The 24,265-nt window shown below is 40.6% G+C and overlaps 1 protein-coding gene across 7 annotated transcripts in view; it reads right to left on the reverse strand.

Moving 5' to 3' along the window:
- Nucleotides 1–2,405: 2,405 nt before the first annotated feature.
- JHY (junctional cadherin complex regulator) overlaps nt 2,406–24,265 on the reverse strand; it is a 61,518-nt gene continuing 39,658 nt past the window's right edge. For 3 of the 7 annotated variants that reach the window (XM_041772840.1, XM_041772841.1, XM_041772839.1), the window contains 5 exons: nt 18,850–19,508; nt 13,823–14,117; nt 6,917–6,997; nt 5,974–6,102; nt 2,406–3,085 (listed from right to left, as the gene is read on the reverse strand). In XM_041772840.1, coding sequence (XP_041628774.1) covers nt 2,888–3,085; nt 5,974–6,102; nt 6,917–6,997; nt 13,823–14,117; nt 18,850–19,508 — 1,362 coding nt within the window. In that variant the 3' untranslated portion in view covers nt 2,406–2,887. Of the gene's footprint in view, nt 3,086–5,973; nt 6,103–6,916; nt 6,998–10,671; nt 10,742–13,822; nt 14,118–18,849; nt 19,509–21,577; nt 22,353–24,265 lie in introns of those variants that run through there. The other 4 variants (XM_041772844.1, XM_041772842.1, XM_041772846.1 and 1 more) reach the window with 4 other exon arrangements.

The raw sequence follows: 24,265 nt of genomic DNA on the forward strand, positions 1-24,265 counted from the left end.
TCTCACTATAGACTAGACTGCACGCTCATGCTTGCTGTGAGGTTTTGACAATGATTCGTTAACCAATAATAGGCCCCAATTGGAACCATTAGGCATTGGTGTTTTGCTAGACTTACCTTTTATTTTGTTCCTCAATATTGTCTTTTCTTGGGCTGGTTTCTAGATAACTCCCAAGAGACTCCTTGATACACAAAACAATATCATGAAGACAGCTGTCATTAAATTCAGCTACTTGGAACAAAGCTTCCTCTTAAGAGGATGCTCTCCCTGGCAATTCAAGATGGAAAAACACCATAAAAAGGAGTCTATAATAAGAGAAAATATGTGTTTTAAAGGTCCTTTATTTACACGAGTTCACAGAAATTAGGCAGATTAGGCCCTCTGTCTTTCATTGGGCATATAGAACATCTGGTCAAATGCAGGCCCTCTATCATTCTATCACTCAGGTTTAAAGTCCCTTGCTTTCTGATATGCAGATTGTTTACTTCTTGAATATCTGAAGCAGAAATACTGTAAAAATTGATCACTGATCCACTTAGGTCTACAGAAGATCAATATTGTTGCCATTGGTACTATTTATTTTCAAGGAGGAGCAAAGAAGTATTTGTCATTCACTGTTTCTACAGAATCTCTGTGCTGTCATAGTATCATTGTAGCTTAGTGATTTGCTAGATCTTACCAGGTGGGCCCAAAGGCTTATTTTGGTTCATTCTTTGATCTCAACCCCCGGCTTTTAGCAAATATGTTCTATTTCTGTAGCTACACCCCTTTTAGATGCCACGTGTCACTTTCAATATTTGTGCACAAAGAATTGTGATGTTCTATGGTTTATATACTGGATGGTACAGACTTGCCTTGGAAGTAGATTCTGTGAAATGTTTGACACAGACTGAATTGTGCCACCTGCTTCAGCGAAGTGTGTTTCTTGACACTGCGTGAAGGGATTGAAGGATTTAACAGTGCTTAGCTACCAGAGAAATGGTTAGGGAGAGGGTTTTTTAAATGTTCAAAAACGAAAGTGTTTTTTACTAGTCAACATCTGAGCTACTTCATGTGTGTCTCTTTTGACTTTAACAATGTAGTTATGAAGTTGCCAGATTGTGTTAAAATATGATCAGGCATGTAGTAATGCATATTTCTAAAACTGAAACAATGGGAGTTCACATCCAAAACGGAAGTTCATGGTAATAACATGCTCCTTGCCCACACGGAAAACAAAAACTACCCCTTTCTACAAATAATCAAAGAGCGCTGTCCTTGGTGTTGAAAGGCTGAGGTTGAGACTTGGCTAACTCCTTCTCCCATTACTATCAGTACGCCGACAGACAGACATCGAGTCATTTATCTGACCTTGATCTCCATTTCCTTTTCTGAAAAATTAGGTGAACAAGATAAGTCCACTCCAAGCTCTGAAATTTTTGAAGGTACTCTAATAGAAATGCAATACTTTAAAAATTGCTCTGTCCATTTATATTTGGAAATGTCTCTATATGCATTAATCTTGCAGAGTAAGTTTAAATTTAAGGCTGTTTGGAAAAAAGAGTAATTCTTAAGTTTCTAGAAAAGTCTTCACCATGTACCATGAAGGGTCCTCTTCTTTTACAAATACATCTTAGGAGCAGTTTGGGCTATGATTTTCCCAAAGTCGTGCTTCACATATAATTTTCAAAATACTACAGAAACATGATTTACTATAGATAAATTTACTATTTATCTTCAGATATGTGTGATTTTTCCCCCCAGACTTTCAATTCTAATTGTTTCTAGTTTAAGAGAAAATTATGTGCTGGTAGCTTTTATACCACATCATGGTTTATGTAAAATGTTTGTAACAAAGGGCTAACTCTCCAAAGCTGGTTCTTATGCCGCCTGTATAGGTAAACAAAATTTTCCTTAAATTAGTGTTAAAACTGCCCATTTCAGGATATGGCTCTCAAAGAATGCAATGCCTGTCTAATATAAACAAGAAAAAATTAAGTTCTTCAACAATTAGTTTAAGACTTGATAATTTTACAGTGTTTAATCAGTTTCAAAAGATGAAAAAATAGAAAAATATTTATTATTGACACTCAGTACTAAAGTATGGAATGCTTTCTCATCTTACCTAACATTGTGTGTGTGTGTGTGTGTACCACAGATGTGGTAATATTTTAAGATGTTTGTGATGGCAAGATGCCTGGCATATTTACATACTTGGAGCAAGTAGCTTGAGAAGGTATATCACTCAGAGTTTCCTGAGTGGATGTTTCTGGACTTGTTGGATTTCTAATTTATGTCTCGATGCTCTGTTAGAACAACATTGGGGTGTGTTCTGCTTCAATAGGCAAAGCTAAATATGATTTCATGTTTTCAATTTTATATATAAACCCTTTGCTAAATTTAGAGATTTTACTTTTTAAGTTTTCGGATTTTAGAACTATTTTGAAAACAGTATCTCCAAATGTACTAGCAGTTAGTCCAGGTTACATTCAATTAATTTGAAACTGAAGTGTTTATACTTTTTTCTTTCCTTATCATGAAGGTATGAGAGAAGAAGTTAGATAAATTTTTTTTTTTTTTCTGGGTCTCTTCAAAGTTTTCATTATGCAAGGAAGGGTAGAGATTTTTTAAGAAATTAAAAGATCCAGTGTGAAACTAAAAGACTTTATTCCCTAGTTCTTATTCGGCCCCAAATTCTGATTTGAAAATAATAATAAAAAAATCTTCCTAGAAAGTAAAATACAGCCCTGTAATGTGATAAGGTCCCCATATTTTAATTTCTGTACAAAGCAAATGTGAACTGCAGCGAGAGGACAGAGTGTCATCCCTCTCTAGGTAGAGAGGTTTGTTGGAGTTTTTTCTCTACGTTCAGTCCCTGGGCATTTTTGGTCTCTGACAAATGTGTTGTCTATACAATGTGAAGGACTTTGAAAGCAGCCACAGCCTGTTTTTCTCTTTCGTGTCTGCTCTGCAGTATTTCAAGCAGTGAGATTTCAGGCAGAGTGTCTTCTTTTCGAGCATAGGTGGGATTTTTCTTTTCCTTTGATGCTGGATCCGTCAGACTTGGAGGTTTGGGTTTGGGGATGGTCTTAGCGTACTCCAAAGCCTAAAAGCATAAAGATAAAATTTTATTTGAAGTGGGAAGTGAGTCCTGGATTCCTTAAATGAAATAAAATCTTTGGAAGTGTTTATTGGTAATATGAGTGGACACTATGGCTACCATTAGGTATAAGATGCAGATGGGAATGAAGAATGGATGGGAAATGAAAGTCATGCAATATAACACACAATTTGAACAAAGTAAGTTAACCACACAGCAGTATGCTAAGGAAAAGAGCTCAAAAATGAAACAGAGTTGTGCCTTTGGGTGTTTTCTTTATAAAATGGAGTTTTTAAAATAAATATTTTATTTATTTATTCATGAGAGAGACACTCAGAGACACAGGCAGAGAGAGAAAGCAGGCTCCTTGCAGGGAACCCGATGTGGGACTCGATCCCGACCCCAGGATCACGACCTGAACCAAAGGCATACACTCAACCACTGAGCCATCCAGGTGCCCCTATAAGATGAAGTTTTATTCAAGTGTTTGAAAATTTCTCACATGGGGGCTCTATTTAGTTTCTGGCAGTCTTATTAAAACCAAACTTCTATTAAGGAGATATTCACAGACCATTCCAATCAAAGTGGACTTGCTACAGCTTGAGACCAAAGACATCACTGTAGTTGATATAAAATTGAGATTCCATTATTACATCAACTCTTTTTGTTCCCAGGCTCTTGGAACTCTAGCAACCATTTATTAGAGGTTGTAAATTATCCTTTTCTTTAGGAGATCTATAGAAATCTGGAGACTAGAAAAAGCAGTCTTTTTTTTTTTCTGTGATGTCAGTTCCAGAAGACACTACAACAGAAATGAGATCACTAAATATGATTTCTAAATCTGTCTTTATATCCATTTTATATTTTAAGAAGTTTCTTGATAGCTGAGATGGGACTAATTCAGGTGCTGGAAGGGGTAAAAAAGTCCAAATTTCTCAGTGTGTGTAGGTGACTTCTGTAGGAATTTGTAATTACAGACTTGTCTTCAATCTCTTCATGGAAAAAATAATGGATTGGAGAAAAAAGAAAAAGTAGCACCATGGAAACTCAATCAAGTGGCCTGAGGTCTTCAAGGTCTGAGGAAGAATGGCAATAAATAGAAAATATGATGGTCTGTGAGAGAGAACATGAAGTACAAATTCCTAAAAGCACCAAAGGGTCACTTGTCCCTCATGCAAAGGGTCCCATGTTCTTATTGGGACTGAGACAGACTGCTCTACAAGGCTTGGTGTCTCTGCCAAATGTACTTCATTCACGTCCTGACTTATAGTTGGATAACCTCTGAGTGGGAGAACATTCTGTATTTTATGAAATCATTTTTTTGTGGCTACAGGAACCTATATATTATAGTCCCTTGGGAATAATATAAGGGCATGAACTTGAAAGAAACAATGAAGGATTTTTCTTTGACATACGTACCCATCAATGACAAGGAGACACTGATTCCTTAAAATTTAATGGTAGAGAAGGAAATGAATAGGACTTATCAGGATTGCTAGTTTCCTATAAGAAATCACCTTACTATTCAATTGAAAAAAATTATTTTTAAAGTTTTATTTGAGAGAGAGAGAGAGACAGACAGACAGAACATGAGCAGGGGGAGGGGCAGAGGGAGAAGCAGACTCCCCACTGAGCAGGGAGCCTGATGTGGGGCTTGATCCCAGGACCTTGAGATCATGACCTGAGCCAAAGGCAGATGCTTAACTGACTGAGCCACCTAGGTGCCCCTAATTTGACACACCTGTTATGTTGGTTTCAGGTGTACAACCTAGTGATTCAACTTCTCTGTGTTATACTCGGCTCACCGCAAGTGCAGCTACCATTGTCACCATACAATGCTATTACAGTATCATTGCCTGTATTCCCTGTGCTGTACCTTTCGTCCCCATGATTTACCATTCCCTAACTGGAAGCCTGTATTTCCCTCTCCCCTTCCACACATTTTGCCCATTACCCCACTACCTCCCCTCCAGCCACCATCAATTTGTTCTCTGTATTTATAGGTTGGATTCTGCTGCTTATTTTGTTCATTTGGTTTTCAGATTCCACATAGGAGTGAAATTGTATGGTATTTGTCTTTCTTAGTCTGGCTTGTTTCACTTAGTGTAATATCCTCTAGGTCCATCCATGTTGTTACAAATGGCACCATCTTATCCTTTTTTTTTTTTTTAAAAGGCTGTGTAAAATGCCTGTGTGTGTGTATGTGTACGTACACACACTACATCTTATCCATTCATCTGTAGATGGACACTTGGGTTGCTTCTGTATCTTGACTATTGTGAATACTGCAATAAATACGTGTGCATATATCTTTTGAAAACATTGTTTTTGTATTCTCTGGGTAAATAATCAGTAGTGGGATTATTGGATTGTATGGTGGTTCTATTTTTAATTTATTGAGGAACCTCCATAATGTTTTCCATGGTGGCTGCACCAATTTAAATTCCTACCAGTGGTGCATGAGGGTTCCTGCCTCCTTCTCCACATCCCCACCAATGCTCGTTATTTCTTGTCTTGATTCTAGCCCTCTGATCAAGTGTAAGGTGATCTCCTTGTGGTTTTGATTTGCATTTCCCTGATGATGAGTGACGTCGACTATCTTTTCCTGACTGCTAGCCTTACTATGTCCATTTTTATGTGTTACAAACTTGAAACACTATGAAGAAAACATGTGGAGGGCTAAAGACCATGATGAACTTCAGGCTGAGCTTACAGCATCATATGTGTACATGTTATTTGCATATCAATATCTGTGAATGATGGGTAGCTGCAGGAACGGCAGTAGCTAGGGCATCCCCTGGGTTAAAAAAAATTGGGGAATTTGTTCAGCGGTAACAGAGGTTTCCTTCTCATTCTAACTGAAAAGCTAACTTCCTTGGGTGGGGATTTCTTACCTTCTGCCGAGGGACGGTAGATTTACTTTCAGTTTTTGCTGTTTGTGGTTTTGACAGAATGGATAGGGTCTTCATGTTATACTCCTTAACTTGTTTCGCATATTCCTTTTTTTGGGTTAATTTCTGCATCTGTTCAGAGAAACCAAGTTACAACAGTGCACAGGTCCTGTGAGATCTCTGTTCTCTCTTTAAAAGCAAGACTCGTTGGAGCGAGCTGGGCCTATTGTATCAGCAGCAGCAGAGGGGAAATGGGATTTACGGTGTGTAAGGCAACAGCAGCGAGATGGTTAAGTTAATGTTTCTCCAAGAAACAGTCTCTCTCTGAGGGGGGGCATCACTGCCATAGCACCACCCAGTGTTCCCTTAACAGGGTCTAAATCACATTCAGCTCCTTCTTTGTTGCATTTACCCAATTTATTTTCATTTTGGCTTCCAACTTTGAACTATACTCTCTTTTTATGCCTTGAGTGCAACTGTAGTTAAAACACATTAAGTGAAGATCTTCTTTCACTAGAGGAAAAGAAATAAAGTGGATGCACTTTTCATGGGTTGGGAAACTCTTATCCTAAGTGTCTTCTCTGTAGTCACTCTTGAAAATTACCAAGATCACTCTATTGGGAAAGGCCAACGACCGTATAACACACACATCTCTTTTCATGTGCACATGGCCCTCTTCTCTGCACAGGCCTTCAAAACTAACTAAAAGATGGATACATAAAACAACATTGGCTAGGTTATTTTATCTTATGGGAAAAGGAGTATCTGGGTCTCTATTACCAATGCTATTTCAGAAGGGTCTCTATTCAGAGGGAGACATTTGGATTAGGACTTGGTTCTGGTGTGTGTTTGTGGGAGGGTGGGCTGGGGGACATGTTTACAGTTCTGCTAAAACACAGGTGGGCAAATCCAAGCCTACAAAATGCTGTATGTACATCACACTCACTTTGTCTCTGATGGACTCAAGGTCAGGTCCAAGGCCTCCAAGCTTCATGTCTCTTTTCTGATAACCTTTCAGCTTAGAGCTCTACAAATACAAAGAGACAGTTTCTTTTAAGGAATTGCGTGTCCCTCCCCCCACCATGCTGTTATAGCCGCATAAGGGAAGAATGGAAGCCTGTGTGGCCCGTTGGGAGAGTGGGTGCTTTTCCTGACAATTCTTCTGCTCTAATGGTAGTTATTGATAATAACTTCTTAGGTAATTTGCAGCTGGTCAGCTAACATGTTTTGACTTTTCCAACTTCTGCAACAACAACAACAAATTGGAATTCTGAAAATGATAAATAAAAATTTCCAAGTGAATAAAGAGCTGTTTCATTATTAACATTTTAAATGACACATATGTTACCACTTCACTGTTGCTGTTATTATTGTCTGGTCTTGTATATAGTTCACTAAACCAAATGACTTCCCTGGAAGAGGGAATTGAAATCAGGTAAGCATTGCTTCAAAATTAGAGTGCCCTGTCTAATGATGTTGTAACATTCAAAAGATCATAATTTTTAAGGGTTGAGAGTCTAGGCAAGATCTACTGAGAAACTCCTTTCATTCAATGTGATTTTGGATATTTTGAAGTTTACATAAGACAACATATTAGTGTGGAATATTGAAAGGGACAGAGTAACATAATGAGGCAATTTCGTTTTTAGATTATGACACTTGAGCACGATAACAGGCAGGAGAAACACTAATGCTTTCCTGACTGTAGGAGAGATTAAGATACCCCATCCCCCAAACTGCTGCTTTCAATGTTAAAACTGACTTGCTACTTGGGGAAGACACTCTTATGGGGATACCAAATCCTATGAGTTTGTGAATTCATTTGGTTTCCCTCTTTGGGAAGGGTAGGAAGCACGACCCCAAAGAGCTAGTGTGGATGACAGTGATTCTATTTGGACAAATCTAAGTGGGTGCTTAGAACACAGAAAAAGAACAGCCATCCTAACTGCACATGGTACTACCTGTCTATGTGCTAATGAGAAAGCTCAATATTTTTCTAAGTTTTGAAAGCTCCTATAAATTATGTCACGTCCTAAGATATGCAGTTTATCTAATGAGCTTTTAAGACAATTTGGCAGATAGTCCAGAGACTTAAAAAGATTCTCATCCTATTGGATATAGTTACTACATATAACACCCAGATCTTAAAAGTGAACTTAATGAACACGGTCTCAGAGTTACAAGGATGTGTTCTGGTTCCACTGGCCTACTGGCTGACTGCTCGTAGCTCATCCCAGTAGTTTCTCCTTTGCCATTCTCCACCATAGAGGGTTGGAGCCGGGTACTCCTTTCCCAGATCCTCAGCACTGAGCTCTGGCCCGTGAGGCATAAATGAAAGTTGGATAGGGTGGAGTGTGTATTGTCGCTTTTATTCAGGCTGGGGCAGCCCTCCCCTTTCCTTTTCCTGGCCTTGAATGGGGACATGATAGCTGGAGCTACAGCAGCAATCTTGTGTCAAGAAAGGAATGAGAGAACCGTACAAATATTGGTTCTGATGTTTCAAGCTGTGGATCACCGGTGCTAGTTCCTGTCTACTTGTGGAGTAGCTGTATGTGAGAAGAATGAGCTATGGTTGGGCACCTGGGCGGCTCAGTTGGTTAAGCATCTACCTTTTGCTCAGGTCATGATCCCCGGGTTCTGGGATCGAGCCCCTTTTCAGACTCCCTGCTCAGTGTGGAGCCTGCTTCTCCCTTTCCCTCTGCTCCTCACCCCTGTTCACTCTCTCTCTCTTGCCCTCTCTCTCTCAAATAAGTAAAATCTTTTCCTAAAAAAGATTTTATTTATTCCTGAGAGACACAGAGAGGCAGAGACACAGGCAGAGAGAGAAGCAGGATCCATGCAGGGAGCCTGATGTGGGACTCGATCCTGGGACCCCAGGATCACACCCTGAGCTGAAGGCAGACGCTCAACTACTGAGCCACCCAGGCGTCCCTCAAATAAGTAAAATCTTAAAAAAAAAATTACTAGAGGGAGCGAGCATGAGCAGGGGTAGGGGAAAGGGCAGAGGCAGAGGGAGAAGCAGACTCCCCACTGAGCAAGGAGCTTGATTGAGCAAGGACTCGATCCCAGGACCTGATATCATGACCTGAACCAATGGCAGAGGCTTAATCACTTGAGCCACCCAGGCGCCCCTCAAGTAAATAAAATCTTCAAAAACATGGGTTCATTTTTTTTAAGTTGCTGTGAATAGTATTCTGTGACTTGTAGCTGAAAGCAGCATTTCTAACGTTTCGATTCTTCAGAGAGCCAGAATCCTGTTTCGGCCACATTTCTATGCTGCAAGGATTGAGTTCTGTAAATAGAATTTCCCTGATCAGAATGTTCAAAACTTTAAAGTCTTTCAGGATATCTACTGCTAAAAGATGAGAAAAGATCCTTTTTCTTAAAATTTAAATTCAGTTTGCCAACGTCAACCCAGTGCTCATCCCATCAAGTGCCCTCCTCAGTGCCCGTCACCCAATTACTCCATCAAGATCTTTTTTTTTAAAGTTGGACTAAAATCATTAAAAAATATTAAAGTGTAGAGGAAAAAAAGTACTGTTTATTAAAGACTTGTCAAAATCCTAAGTCTCCTTTAAGAAAACAATCACCTGGCAAAACCACTCCAGCGGCTTCTATGCCCTTGGTATCTATCTGTTCATACTTTCATAAAATTGTCGAGTGCTACAAATTAGTCCCCCCCCCACTAAGTATTTTAGCGTTATGCTGTATTTCCCTGTCAATATTTTTGAAAAATGTGACTTTTATTTGTAACATTTTAAATGTTGAACATTTAAGATGTCCCAGGGACGAGTGTTGTTTGTGAGCTACTCTGATGATTGCTTTGAGATCCCTTCATAGAAGCAGAATTATTGAGACAAAAATCACAAAAACACTGAAGGTCATCAGTGAACACTTGCATTAGCAATGCCTAAGAATGCCCTTTCTGTCCAAACCTTGATTACACCAGGTATGATCACATTTAAAAAAAAATCTCCACTAATTGTTAATAGGTGAGCAAACTCGGATTTTCTTCTACTTGACGACTGCAAATTTGTTCCTTGTCTTGGGCGTGCCGTCTGTACTGCTGTTTTTGCAATCACTGAGTTGCTCTCTATTTGCCAGAACAAACCAAGAATGAGAAGGGAGAGGACCTCGCTCAGATCCAGGTCATAAATCCAATTTGTCCTAAACTGATGAGAAATGATCAGTGTCCAGAAATCACATACTTAGCGTGAAGCAGCTTAACTTTAATCATTGCACAGACACAAAAGATACCGTGTGAAGCACAAATAATTGCTCCCTGCCCCCTGTTGTCCCAGTTTCTACCATCACCTCGAATAACCAGAATAAAGGTCTTGGCTATCTTAGGAAGACAGCAAAGGGACTCGCATCACATAGTGAGTGATACACAGTAAACACTGGGGCCTAAGAAGGGGACGAGTTGAGTATCCAAATGCTACTAACTCCTTTCCAGGGTGAGCTGCTTCTAGCAAACAGACCTTTTTTCAAGGCAGAGAGAGCATGGCTCCTAACGGAGTTTGTTCTGGGTGACTGGCAATGAAAAATCCTGGATTTACTTGAGTTTGCCACAAGTAATCTTGATTGGCTCTCAGTGCTGTAATTTCGTTTGATCTCTTTCCACCAGAAGTCTTTTTAACAGCTTTACTGAAACAGAATTCACATACCGCAAAATTCACCCATTTGAAGTTGTACGATTCACTGGGTTTTAGTATGTTCATCAAGTTGTGCAAACATCTGCACAGTCTGATTTTAGAACATTTTCTTCACCCTGAAAAGAAACCCCTGTACCCATTAGTAGCCACTCCTCCGCCCCCCTCTACCTCCAGCCCTAGGCAACCACTAATCTACTTTCTGCCTCTTCAAAAGGCTTTTATAGCAAAATAATCCTCAGAATTTACTTTGATTTAGCTTTCCTTGGCTGTTACAAGACTAAAAGGTCACAGTAGCATGCCCTCTCTCCCCTGAAAATTAAATCAACAATGATAGTCCTGTTAGGTCCCCAAGCACAGAGGGAAAATATAGTCCTGTTCTCAGCAAACCCCTGATGGAGCGCGCTGCTGGTCCTTGCAGGAGACCTGCACAAACTGCCCTTCACCATCCCTGGGCCCGGGCTGATGATTTGGAAGACCAGACCCACCCCCCTGAACTGGTGTTCAAGGTTGATGGTCCCTTCAGCAGAGGATGGCACCAGACTTTCCTGATGGCACGTTTCTGCCGGTAATTAATCCCACCTCTCAAGCTAGAGGAGTGGATTTAACTGTGAACTTGGGGCAAAGTGTGCCTGAATTGAAAATGGCCTTGATTGGCCCTGCGAGGACCTGTTTTCTTTCTTTCCTTCCTTCCTTTCCTCCTCTCTTTCTCTTTGTCTCTCTCCCTTTCTTTCTGTCTCTCTTTTTCTTAAATATTTATTTATTTGACACAAAGAGAAAGCCCAAGCAGGAGGAGCAGCAGGCTCCCCACTGAGAAGGGAGCTTGGACCCCAGGCTGCATCCCAGGATCCTGGGATCATGACCTGAGCCAAACGCAGACGTTCAACCAATTGAGCCACCCAGGCGCCCCGACGACTTGTTTCAACTCTGAAATGCTGTACCCTGCTGTGGGGGACACGGCAGGGCCTTCGTCCAGAACATTCCTCATATGTATGAGTGTGAGAGTGACTCAGAAGCAGCGCAAAAAACAATGCCTCAGATACTGGGGAACAGCGAGTGAAGGAAATTTGCTCTGTGGTTGCTAAATTTAATCCAAATAAACCTCTTCTTAGGAGCCGTCAAGCAGCAATACCCAGACTGTCTGTGACAACAGACACATGAGTTAATTACTGTGGCTCAGCTGTCCGACAACTCCTGAAGCAGTTGTTCTGGGGGGGGGGGGTGCAATACTTTTATGCGGTTGGTCACCCCTTAATGCTGCATCAGTCCCTTGCTGCCTGACGTCTGGATTTAACAGCGTGGACAATGCTCTGTGTTCATAAATCAGTCCCATCAGAGCTGCCAGGAGAAGGGGAACGGAGCTTGGGCCTGTTAGCTTTACAAATCCTCAAATTTTTAATGCGATTCAAGTCGATTCCCTTGGAAACCACAAGATTTGCTGTGACTAGCAAATGGGCATGACCTGGATAATGATTCCCCCTGTCTGGGGCCCTGGCTACCTGCTGTTCTATACAAATAGCTCGGCTCTAAATCATTTTAGCTTCTGGAATAGCTCAAGGGACAAAGAGCACTTCTGTGTGTTTGTCAGATGTAGGGTGAAGGTGTTGGACCGAGCAAATGGATGCTGGTGGGTTGTAACATTCCTGGAAGTAAGCAGGGAGGGAGAGATATTCTGAGTTGGAAAGGGGCTTTGGGTAGCAGTGACTGGAAGTTCTTTTTTTTCCCCCTTCCCCGTCCCTACCCTCTCATGCTCTTAGACTTCCGGCGATGCCCTGTCACTGGGGTTCCTTTCTCCACCTCTTCTCTGTGAGACGTGAATTACATTACTAAGAGAGGAAGGAAAAGGAAGCTAACATTTGATGATCTCCTCTTCTCTAGGGACTAAGCTTTTTTTTTTTTTTTTTTTTGCCTGAAATACTCTTTTGTTTTTTTCTTATTAACTCTTGATCATCTAAAACTCAGCTCAGAATTATCCCTTGAAGCTCTGCTTGGCCCACCCCCAGGTTGGGATGTCAACCCAAGCTCCTCTGTGCAACCCACACATACCTCTTTTTTTTTTTTTTCTTAACTGCAATGTTATACCAAAGCCATTTTCATGTGTGTCTATGTGAGGAAGGGTCATGGCTCATCCTCCTTACATCCTGGCACCTACCGCATTTCCTACTAGGAAGTCAACACCTATGTTGAATTGAACTAAGGTTGATTCCCTAAAATGACCTTATAGTGGATGTCCCTCTGGGCTGGGACACTGGTTCTTCCACTTGCTGGGACTGCTGTGTGCTCTGGCTCTCCATAGGTTCCCTTCCTAAGAACTGTCCTCAGCCAGATGGAACCGCTGTGCCCAAAGTTCCAAGCCTTGGGGTTTAGGGGTAAGGGGGAGAAGCAGTAGCCAATGGCTGGTCCATGTGATGGAGCAAAAGCCTGGGCCCTTTACCTTCAAAGACCCTCCCAAAGTCCAAGCCCTCGTGGGCTTCTTAGAGGCTCCTGTTGCACCTGCATCATTGCACACTGTCCCTCAGCCAGCCCTGCCCCCTCACTCCTCAGCCTCCTGCCCCAGGGGCCTCCATTTCAGAGTCTATTCCTGGGGAACCCAGATCACCACAGGCCCATTGCTTCTGACCAGCTCTTTCCCAGTTGCCCTGTAAAACAGAATGCATTTTCCATTTTTCCCCCCTTATCATTTGACAGAAGCAAACGACCTTTCCTGAGGGTTTTTTGTTTGTTTGTTTGTTTTTGCTTGTAACAGTAGAGAAATGCACAGGACCTTAAAAAAAAAAAAAAAAGACTCCTTTCATGTGCCTTCATTTCTGCCTGGAAAGATTCCACCGTGCATCCTTGCTCAGCCCTACTTTGTCTCCTCAGATAGGAGAATGTGCTGAGAGACTCAGCCTTGACTAGGGGCTGAGGCAGGATGTGAGGAGCATTTCTGAGGGTGTGGTGTTTAACCTGGGCCCAAAGGAGGACTCTGCTTCTCTGCTAAAGTAGACTCTTCCCTGAGATGAAGCACGAATGAGGGACCTTTCAGGCAGCAGCAGGGGATCAAGTCAGAAGTGACTGAGGACTTGGGGCTGCCCAGTGTGGCAGCGGCTCAGTAATGACCATCCCTCCATCCCTATTCTAGATCTGATGTAGGGAAATGAAACCCAAGGGCCATCTATATTATCGAATGAAAAGGTTATTTGGTAAAATGCTTGCATTACCTTGATGTGGCTGCTTCTCCTGTGCTTTCTTCCTTTTTCCAGTTGAAGCAGATAGCCTTCGGAATTGCTGCGGCTAATTTTCACTGTGTGTCTTTGGCTTCTCTCTGAACTGAGTTGGGATTCACTTTCTACCCTTGACAATATAGGTGGAAATGTGATGCCAGATGAGGCCCCTTCACTGGGCTGCACCTCGGTCAGCTGTATTAAGGCTTGCTGGTGCTGCTCCATTATCTGATTGAGCTGTGAATCTGGAGAAGCTCTAACAGGTTGGCTGTCCAAGGAAGAATGGAATTTCCTGAATGGGAAACACCCCCCACCCACACACAAATCTGTTAATGGAAACTGGATACATAAGACTTTTACCATAAAAGTCTTTATGAATTTGATGTATTCATCACTCTCCAGATCAAATTAAATCTTAAAATAATGACCTGTAGTTTAATCTTTTTTAAAAAACTTATTTGAGAAAGAGCGAGAGAACATGAGCAGGAGAAGCAGAGGAGAGAGAATCCGAAGCAGACTGTGCTGAGTGTGGAGCTCAACACGGGGCTCGATCTCATGACCCTGAGACCCCCACCCTGAGCAGAAACGAAGAGTGAGACACTTACTTGACTGCACCACCCAGGCACATCTAGCTTAATCTTTTCATAAATATATTAATTTCTTAAAAGCCTCCTAGTTTTTCTTTAGGATAGTCTAACTCTTATTTAGAACTTCCATTTAGTACATTCAGAAAAAACAAACGAACAAACAAACAAACAAATCTTTGAAAAGTCAAAGATCTTCCTACCATAAAATTCCTGGAAATGCTGGATTAAATTTAAACATCCTTTTAAATACACAGGTGAATTTTTTTGGGTAAGATTTTATTTACTTGAGAGAGAGAGAGAGTGTGTGTGAGAGAGCACAAGTGAGCGCGAGCAGGGGGAAAGAGGTAGAGGGAGGGGGAGAAGCAGACTTCCCGCTGAGCAGGGAGCCTAACTTGAGGACCCCAGGATCATGATCTGAGCCAAAGGCAGATGCTTAACCCACTGAGCCACCCACGCACCCACATAGGTGAATTTATAAGAGAGGCAGGGAATCTTTGAGACCAAAACCAAAAAAGGAACTAAAGAAAAAACAGATTTTGAATAAGCTGAAGCTATGGCTTTCTTTGTGAGAGTTTTGGGTCTATAGACTTGAGTTCTAACACTTTGGTGCAGGGGTATGTGAAATCTTGGCCCCATGTGGGGCAGGGAATCCACTGAGATGCCTGCATAAGGGCCTTGGAGAAGCTACATCCTCAGAAGCTGGATTAGTGAAAACCTCAGTCGCCATCCTTGAGAATCAACAAAGCAAATCTATCTGTCTTGGTCTAGGTTCTCAGTTGGAAAAAAAATTCCTTGCGAATCTCCACACGACAGTGTTTGAGGTTCATATTTACCCATGTAATCCTGGATTCCAACACCAAAAAAAAAGTAACATAAGAAGGATCCCGGAAGAGGGCTACCTCTGCATATCTGGCAGAAGCAAATATACAAGTTCTCTGGAGGGATACGTTCCTTCTCAAGCCTGCTAGGTGTCTACAGACAAGATGGCTAAACATACATTCACAATCCAAAATCTTAGAATGTATGAGGAAATCATCTATCAAGTCACAGTCCGCAGACACACATGCACACACACAAGGATCCGTGATAGATTCCTAAGAACTTCTGATAATAGAATATTAGCATTCTCTTTTTTGTTTTTCAATAGCTTTATCAAGGTATCATTTGCATATCATCAAATTTCACCCACTGGTAATTGTATATACAGTTCAGTGATTTTTTTAGCATGTACATTTATCTTTTTAAAATTTTATTAAAGCAAGCATGTTTAAAATGATTAAGGACATGAAAGAAGAAATCAAAACCCCGAGAAACCCATTTTGAAAAAAAAGAACAGGGAAGCCTGGGTGGCACAGTGGTTGAGCACCTGCCTTTGGCTCAGGTCGTGATCCTGGAGTCCCAGGATTGAGTCCCACATCAGGCCCTCCCCACAGGGAGTCTGCTTCTCCCTCTGCCTCTCTCCCTTTGTCTCTTATGAATAAATAAATAAAATCTTAAAAAAAATAAAAAGAAAATAGAACAGGAAGGTTTTAATCAGAGCCAAATAAAAATTCTAGCCATAAAAAATACTCTGGCTTGGGTCAGGATCCTGTGGTCCTGGGATCAAACCCCGCGTTGGGCTCCCTGCTCAGCTGGGAGCCTGCTTCCCCCTCTCCCTCTGCCTGCAGCTCTCCCTGCTTGCGTGCGCTCTCTCTCTCTCTCTCTCTCTCTCTCAAATAAAAAATAAATAAATAAATAAATAAATAAAATCTTTAAAAAAACCACAGGTATCTAAAAGATAGAATATAAGGAACAGAATTCAAGAGACATAGAGTCTAGAATAACAGAATTTGATATACCTCTATTTGGTATTCCCAGAGGGAAAATAGGGCAAATGATACTTCAAAAGGTGTGTAATATTGCCTATGACTATTTCATAATATTGATGATAATTTTGTGGAATTTATGAAAGAAATGAATCCTCAGATTTAAAATCACAAGCAGGATTAAACATTTCGTACCTAGACCTAACACAGTGAGACTTCAGAACACCAAGAACAAAGAGGACGACTGAAACAGAAAAGACAAAAATGAAAATATATTGACAAAAAACTTTCCACGCAGAAAAATTTTTTCAAAGAGTTTAAGTTTTTACCAGTTTAACTATAACTCCAGATAGAATGTAAAGGAATTTTAGGTAAAGTTTCCAGTGACCTACGCTTGTTGAAATACTTTCCAAAGGATGTCTACTTCAAGAAGAAAGAGTAAAATGGAAGAAAAACTGTGAGGCAAAGGCATGAAAAAACAATTAAATGTGAAACATTGACTGTATAAAATCAATAATTTTTAGAGTTCTAGGTGCTGGACAAGATGCTGGCCAAAAATTCTATGACCCACAGGGTGATTGGATTAAAACAATCCAGCAATTCTTAATATGTTCTGGAAGAGAATAGAAATATTAACACTAGTCTAGTTAAGTTTTTTTAAAAAATTAATTGGATGGCACTAAAGGACATCATGCAAAGTGAAATAAATCTGACACACAAATACCATATGATTCCACTAATACATGAAATATAAAAAATAAAAAAAATAAAAAAGCCAAATCAGTCCCATAAATACAGAGAACAAACTGGTGGTTTCCAGATAGGAGGAGGTAGGGGGTTGGGTTAAATGGGTGAAGGAGAGGGAGGTTTAGGCTTTCAGGTATGGAGTGAATAAGTCATGGAAATAAAAGTCACAGCATAAAGAATATAGTCTTTATATAGAGCAATGTAATGGGACGGATGGTAGCTACCTGTGAACTTACATGATATATAAACTTGTCAGGTCACTAAGTTGTACACCTAAAACTAATGTAATGCTGTATGTCAACTATATGCAAAATAGAGAATATGTATTTCCAAACCAGGAGAGGGACAAAGTAACAAAACTCTATTAGTTCAATAGGGGATCTATATATCCATATATAGAGAGATATAAGAGTATAGAAACAGTAGGTGATCGAAGGGATAAATTAAGATGCTAGAAGTAAATCCAAATATAATTATTATAATAAATGTAAGTAGTTTAAAGCCGAAAATCCATTTGTGATAAAAGCTCCTTGCAAAAGGAATAGAAGTTTCCTGTCTCTCCTCCCTGTCTACCAAAAGTTAAATATTTTTAATCCTATAAATACTAGAAGCACTCCCTCAAAAGTCAGGAAAGAAAGGCCAGGATGCTTGCTAGCTATCACTATCTCTTCTAGGAAGCTAAATCTGAATTTTATTGAATGTACATTCCACATCTCCAACACAGACAGCCCTGAAATGTCTTCTCATCACTTCAGACATGCAAAATTGTCTACCTACTTTGAAAGTAAGCTCCTGGAAGGTACCTGGGCATCATAATACTTCTGTATCTTCTATAGCATTTTAGCCCTGGATTTAGTGCATATCAGGTTTGTGATAAACACATTTGACTGAAAGACATCAGGAAATGTCCTCTGAAGTGATTTTTAAAATAACTTTTTTTTTTATTGTAGAAGGAATAGATCTACATTGCAGGGAACTTGAACAATTCAGAAATTATGAAGATGACATTAAAAATAATCCAACCTCTCTTGCCAGAAATAACTACTATTGATATTTTGGTGCATTTTTGTCCTTTATGCATATTTTTGCATACTAAAGCTCCCACTCCTTAGGTGTCAATTTGCACCTTACTATTTTCTTTTTATAGAGGTGTTTCCTAATAACCATAACTTTTAATGGTTACATGATATTAAATACCATGATTTACCTAAACCTTTCCTCATTGTTGGGTTATTGTTGTCCTTTTGGTAAATTATGGTATTTTTGTGCATATGTATTTTTCTGTATTGTGAATTATTTCCTTAGGATAGGTCAGTACAATGTTGGAGATAGTTTCCTCCAAACATTACTTTTAATCCCCAAAATATAATGATTTTTTAATTTTTTTAATGGCCAGTCCCTCTGTCCTCCTCTCTTCCCTCCAACATCTGGCTTAACTACAGTTGAAAAACTAGAGACCAGGAAAAATACATTGAAAGTGTACTATTTGAGGCAGAAATCAGAGCCAATTGGGGTGCCTGGGTGGCTCAGTCAGTTCTTGGTTTTGGCTCCGTTCATGATCTCAGGATCGTGAGATCAAGCCCCATGTTGGACTCTGTGCTCTGTGGGGAGTCTGCTTGAGATTCTCTCTCTCCCTCTCACTCCTCCCACACTTGATGCTCTGTCTCTGAAAGAAAGGAAAGAAAAAGAAAAGGAAAGCAAAAGAAAAGCAAAAGAAAAGCAAAAGAAAAGAAATTGGAGCCAAGGATCTTGTTAGGTGACATTTCCTCTCCTGTGACCACCCCCATGACCTGTCTCCATAGCCCCCCACCCATTCTCCTTCTCCTGTCTTCAGTGGTCTCTCATTTCTTCTCTAGGAAAACACTTGAGCAAAGGGAATTCTTACCACAGTATTTCTAAGTTCTTATATTTTGTTTCTGCGTAAGCCTGATTGGGTTGCTTCTTCTTTTCCTTCGATCCATTAATGTTTATGTTAGGAACAGACCAGGAGCCCTTCTGGCTCAGGGGCACTGGTCTCTGAGTAAGCTCATTGAGGTAGTTCAAGTCCACATGGGAAAGAGTGTTGATGTGTAGCTGCTGTTGTGACAGTCTCTTCTGTCCCTGGCCTTTGTGTCCTCTTTCTTTCTTATCACTCACCGAGTAATATCCAGTAGGGTTTTTGTACAACACATTGTCAAAAGCCTGCTGTGGTGGAGCAAATTTATTGGAGGTTACTGTGGGATCCTGGCTCCTAAGTGCACTTGAGTGTTGTAAATCATTGTTAGGCGCATTCATCATTCCAATTGTTTCATGCTTTATTGAAGTTTCGGTAGGCTTATTTTGATTTTGTTGCTGCCTGGGAGTGCCCTTCTGGTTTCTGTGACTGACAGCCAGCTCTTCAGTCACCAAAGACTTCCGGCCACGCAGGCGTTTATGCTGGTTTCGAATCTTGTGCTTGGTTGGTCTTCTGGAAGGTTCCTGGCCATTTGTTGTTTCAGAAGATTGACCTCTTGGTACGCTGTTTGATTTTGCACTTTCATATTGAGACAAGTGTTCCTGATAATTCTAAAAAGATATCTTTCGTTAATGTAAATCGGGTGATTGGAACTCCTCCCACTTTACATTAGTATTTTTCAAACTAGGAGCTGAGACTTCTGGGAGGGTGACCACAATATTGGAGATAAAGAGTACAGTAGGCCCTTTCCTAATTTCAGGATATAAGAGTGATTAGCTAAGTAGTTCCTCCTGGCAATTTCAGATTATGAATTATCTAGAAATAAGTAGAGAGAATGGGCTTTATATTGAAGTCTTTGACTTCAAATGTAAAATGAAGAGTTACCAAGTGTGTGTGTGTGTGTGTGTGTGTGTGTGTGTGTGTGTGTGTGTGGTGGGGGGAGCTTTACCTTTACAGGGCTACATACAAAGAAAGTACAAATATACATCAAAATATGCAAGTTTATTTTAACTAAGCTGAATATTTTAAAAAATCTTAACCAGAGAGCACATCAATGATCTGCTTTACCAACAAAGTACAAGTCAAATATGAGATACAATTTAGATGATCAGATCTTTTTACTCATATAGGTCAGAAGCTAGAAATGACCTCTTCACCAGATGAAACAAATTAGATTTTATTCAGAGGATTATAAAAGAGTCTGCACTGTGATAGGACATCTGTGAAGCCACAAGGGTTGTTTTGCTTCAGTTCCTTAATATAGCCTGTACTTAGGCAATCAAACATCTGGGGGAAATATTTCAATTTCAGAAAGGTCTTTATGCTTTTCAAAGTCTTGTAACAACAAAATGTACTCCTGGTATAATAGATACACTATGTAACTATATTGTGCTAAGCCATTTAGAGATATTTTCCAAGGAATAAAGCACTCATTACTTTGTGAAAAACTAGCAGAGTTAAGAGGCCTTTGGAAAGAATGATTAAATGCTTAGTAAAAATAGTAATATGACCATATGCATCTGTGTGGTATATAACTGTAACATATTTTTTCTTTCTGAACACATATTAAAAAACTCTACCTATGCAACATTAATTGAAAAATGCCAGTTACCGGATCATTCGAGGAAAAAACAATCCTTAAAGTGAATAAATCATATTTTTGCTCACATTGTTTTAGCTTGCTACAAAGAATGATCAAATTATTTCAATGAGTGCAACTTTTATTTCAGTTTTCTGATAAAACTACTAAGACATCCTATTGCTGTATAACATTAAATGGTATTCTATTTCTTTTTTTAAAAAGATTTTTATTTATTCATGAGAGACACAGAGAGAGGCAGAGACACAGGCAGAGAGAGAAACAGGCTCCATGCAGGAAGCCGGATGCAGGACTCGATCCTGGGACTCCAGGATCATGCCCTGGGCCCAAGGCAGGCGCCCAACCATTGAGCTACCCAGGCGTCCCTGGTATTCTATTTCTAATGACATCTCCCTATAATGAGGTTGAGATTGTTAAATTTAAAACAGTCCAATACAATAATATATTGCATGTCAGATTTTAAGTATAAATGGCTTATCTGAAATTTAGAGCATGTTTTCCATAAAATTTGAGCTTTTTGGAGCATTGACCAGGTTCTGATGAGACACCTCTACACTTTAATTGTGTACTGGTGATACCCCAAAAAAGAAAAACTTCCTTTTCTGTATTTCAATTAAGAAAGGTTCTTCCTTCCATGCAGTATATTGAGCTGCATGGGGGAAATGTGGGCAAGAGGGCTCTGCAGATAGATATACAGTAGGCCCTTTCCTAATTTCCAAGAGCATCCTTCCTTATAGTGGACCCAGAAGAAAACTCTATTTTACAATATTATCAGGTATGTTAATGAAACACAGTGGCCCTTTTCATGGCCATCATCAGTCTTCATGAAGGCAAAAAACAAACAAACAAAAAACCTCCCCAAAACCCATCTTTGCTATGATATATGAATATTTATTGATGCTGGGAGTGTCAGTAAAAAATATATATATATTTGTCAGGGGCACCTGGGTGGCTCAGTCGGTTGAGCATCTGACTCCTGATTTCAGCTCAGGTCATGATCTCAGAATCCTGAGATGGAGCCCATGTCAGGCTCTGTACTCCATACCGAATCTGCTTGAGGTTCTCTTTCTTCCTCTCTCTCTGCCCCTCCCCTCGCTTGTGCTCGCTCTCTCTAAATAAATAATCTTTAAAAAATAAAAGACATTTGTTAGCCTTTTAAAATTGCTAGGAAAATAGATGAACAGGAACCTTTTCTGCTGCCATCTGACTGTACATGACCCAGTTCTCTGTCCTCATTCCCACCAACAAAGAGGGGGAAAAAGAAGGCTATCAGGAATTTTTTCCCTGGGGTACCAGACCTGAAATCTTGGGTTACCACTTGGTTTTAATCATGTTATACCTTTGCTGCTGACAATTCCGATTACAATAGTACTCTTCACAGGGTGCTTTGTCAACAGGGCCAAGGACTCCTCATTTTATGAAACTTCAATTGTCTCAAGTGTTAAATCCGCTATTCACATAAGTCTAAGTGCCCAGAGATGGCATTTCAGTCCCCAGAAAGGAAGACATTTACAGGCTTGATGTGATTTCTCTCACCTTCTGAGCAGGCTACTTGAGATCTGTGGTTTACTGAAGATTTATTACCTGACAATTGAGACATCAGGTGTCACTTTTTAGGTCGCAAGACCTGAGTTCCCTCAAGTTAATATACAAAGCCATTCTCAGGCTACTTAATCTCCACCAGCCCTGAAATCCTCTATTCCATCCTGCTCTCAATGGGGTTCTTTTGTTACCAATACTCACAATCAGTCCATACTCCATGCACTCAGAATAACTGCTTAATGGCACGAGGTTTTCCCAGCACACACACAGCAGTGGCCATTGGTACAGCGTTCACATTGGGGAATCCTGATGCCTAATGCGAGGATGATAATTTCTTAGTAAGATCTGTACTTAGTTATTAATGTTCGTTCATACTGTGCCATCTGCGGGTAGTTTGCCCCCAACCCCGTGAAAGGCAGGGTCTGGCTGTTTCTCTTCTAGGACTTTCCTATTTACATGCCATGAGCGGAGGCTGTTTCTCTTCTAGGACTTTCCCTATTTACATGCTATGAGCAGAGGGGAGGATGCATGCTCTGTCTCAACTGAAGGTTCATCTGCTTTAAAACAAAAGCCATCCTTGCTCTTAAGCCACCCCAATCAATCCTGAGGGTTATGCCTGGGCTCCAAGATCAGCTCTGACCTAGGGAAGTGTCTGTTGTGCTTATTAACAATAAAACGCAAATACATTGGGTGTGTGTGTGTGTGTTACAAATTCCATCTGATGATATTAAGAAAATGTAGAGCATACATATTAACTGGCTCATTTTCAGCATCAGTAAGAGAGGACTCTGTTCTGATGAATAAAAGAAGCATAGCTCTATTGATGGTGGTGGAGGCAAGATCAAAATAACAGCTCTTATATTCTTATAATAATAGCAAAGGTGGGAAGATTACTTAGGATGTGATTACAAGGACTTTGATATTAATTAGTCAAAGATCCTGCATACCTTTCACCCTGTCATTCCTTTGCCTTGCCTAGAAAGGCAAGAGTAATTTCAGAGTGGCAAGAAAGAAAACGTCCTATTTCGTTTTTCCGAAGCTTCACTTAATTGGAGAACTTTCTCTTTTTGCTACTGACAACATGCTCGTGCCTGGGAAGGTTCTTCTGCTATTGGGAATGTGCTCCTTCACGTCGGCCAGCAAAGGTTGGACTCTCAGCTAAGTACTGGGTCCCATTCTGGATACACCATGGAACTGGGATTTGGAAAATCCATGAAGGTCCACAGGGGAGCCCAGAATAGTTCAGGACAAGATCTATGTGGCAAGGCAAAGCGAAGAGGGATGATGTGGCTTAGTCAAACCCTTAGGCGTGAGTGGGGCGCTTCCATGGAAAGTGATGGTGAAGACTGTCAATTGTCAGTATTTTTAAAGCGAAGATGCACAGGCTTAAATTGGCTCTGAGACTGTTTCTGGCCTGTCTTGTTTCCTTGCTCTATCCCTGCTTGCTCTACCTTGCTGCTTGTGAATGCATTTCTATCTCTTCTATGAAAAAAAAAAAAAAAACAACTAAGAATCCGTCATCTGATCTCATTCTCTGATTAGACATCATCTCTTAACCCGCAGTCGGGCATCTCGCAAGGGTAGGCCGCCTTTCCCATCTCTGGTTCTGACCTCTACACCCTGCAAGAGAGCACTGACTCTCACCAGCCCACCCACGCTGCTCTGTTCAGGCCACCGGGGGAAACCCTTTGTTGCTAAATCCTCTGGGCACCATTTTCTTTGCCCTTTCATTTTTTTCAAACTTACAAAATTATTTCAAACTTACAGAAAAATGGCAAGAAGAGCATGGAGAGCTCCCAAATACTGTTAGTGAGAGTCGTTAACATTGTGCCACATTCCATCTTCCTCTGCGTGTCTCTCCATATATAGGTAGATGGACGCACACATGTATGTCATTTCTGTGACTATTGTGTGCCTTATTGCTACTTGGTTTTTTTCTGAATCCTTTGAGACCACATATATCATTCCCTTTTCATGGCACCTTTTTGTCTTCCCTGTAGAGTCTGATCCTATTCCCTGATGCATCTTTCTAGAGATTTTCAGGTCTCTGGTTCCATGACAGTATTTTACCCTGGGCAGCCTTTATAGTCTCTCACCTCCTGCTCTCTGCCTCTGCATACCCTTAAGACTTAACAATATGGACCCTGTTCTTGACCCTCCTCTCTTCTCCCATGACCTACAATTCCTGGGGCATCTCAACAATTCCTACAGCCTCTGTCCACCAGG

This window comes from Vulpes lagopus, chromosome 10 (genome assembly GCF_018345385.1).
Source record: "Vulpes lagopus strain Blue_001 chromosome 10, ASM1834538v1, whole genome shotgun sequence".
Lineage (NCBI taxonomy): Eukaryota > Metazoa > Chordata > Mammalia > Carnivora > Canidae > Vulpes > Vulpes lagopus.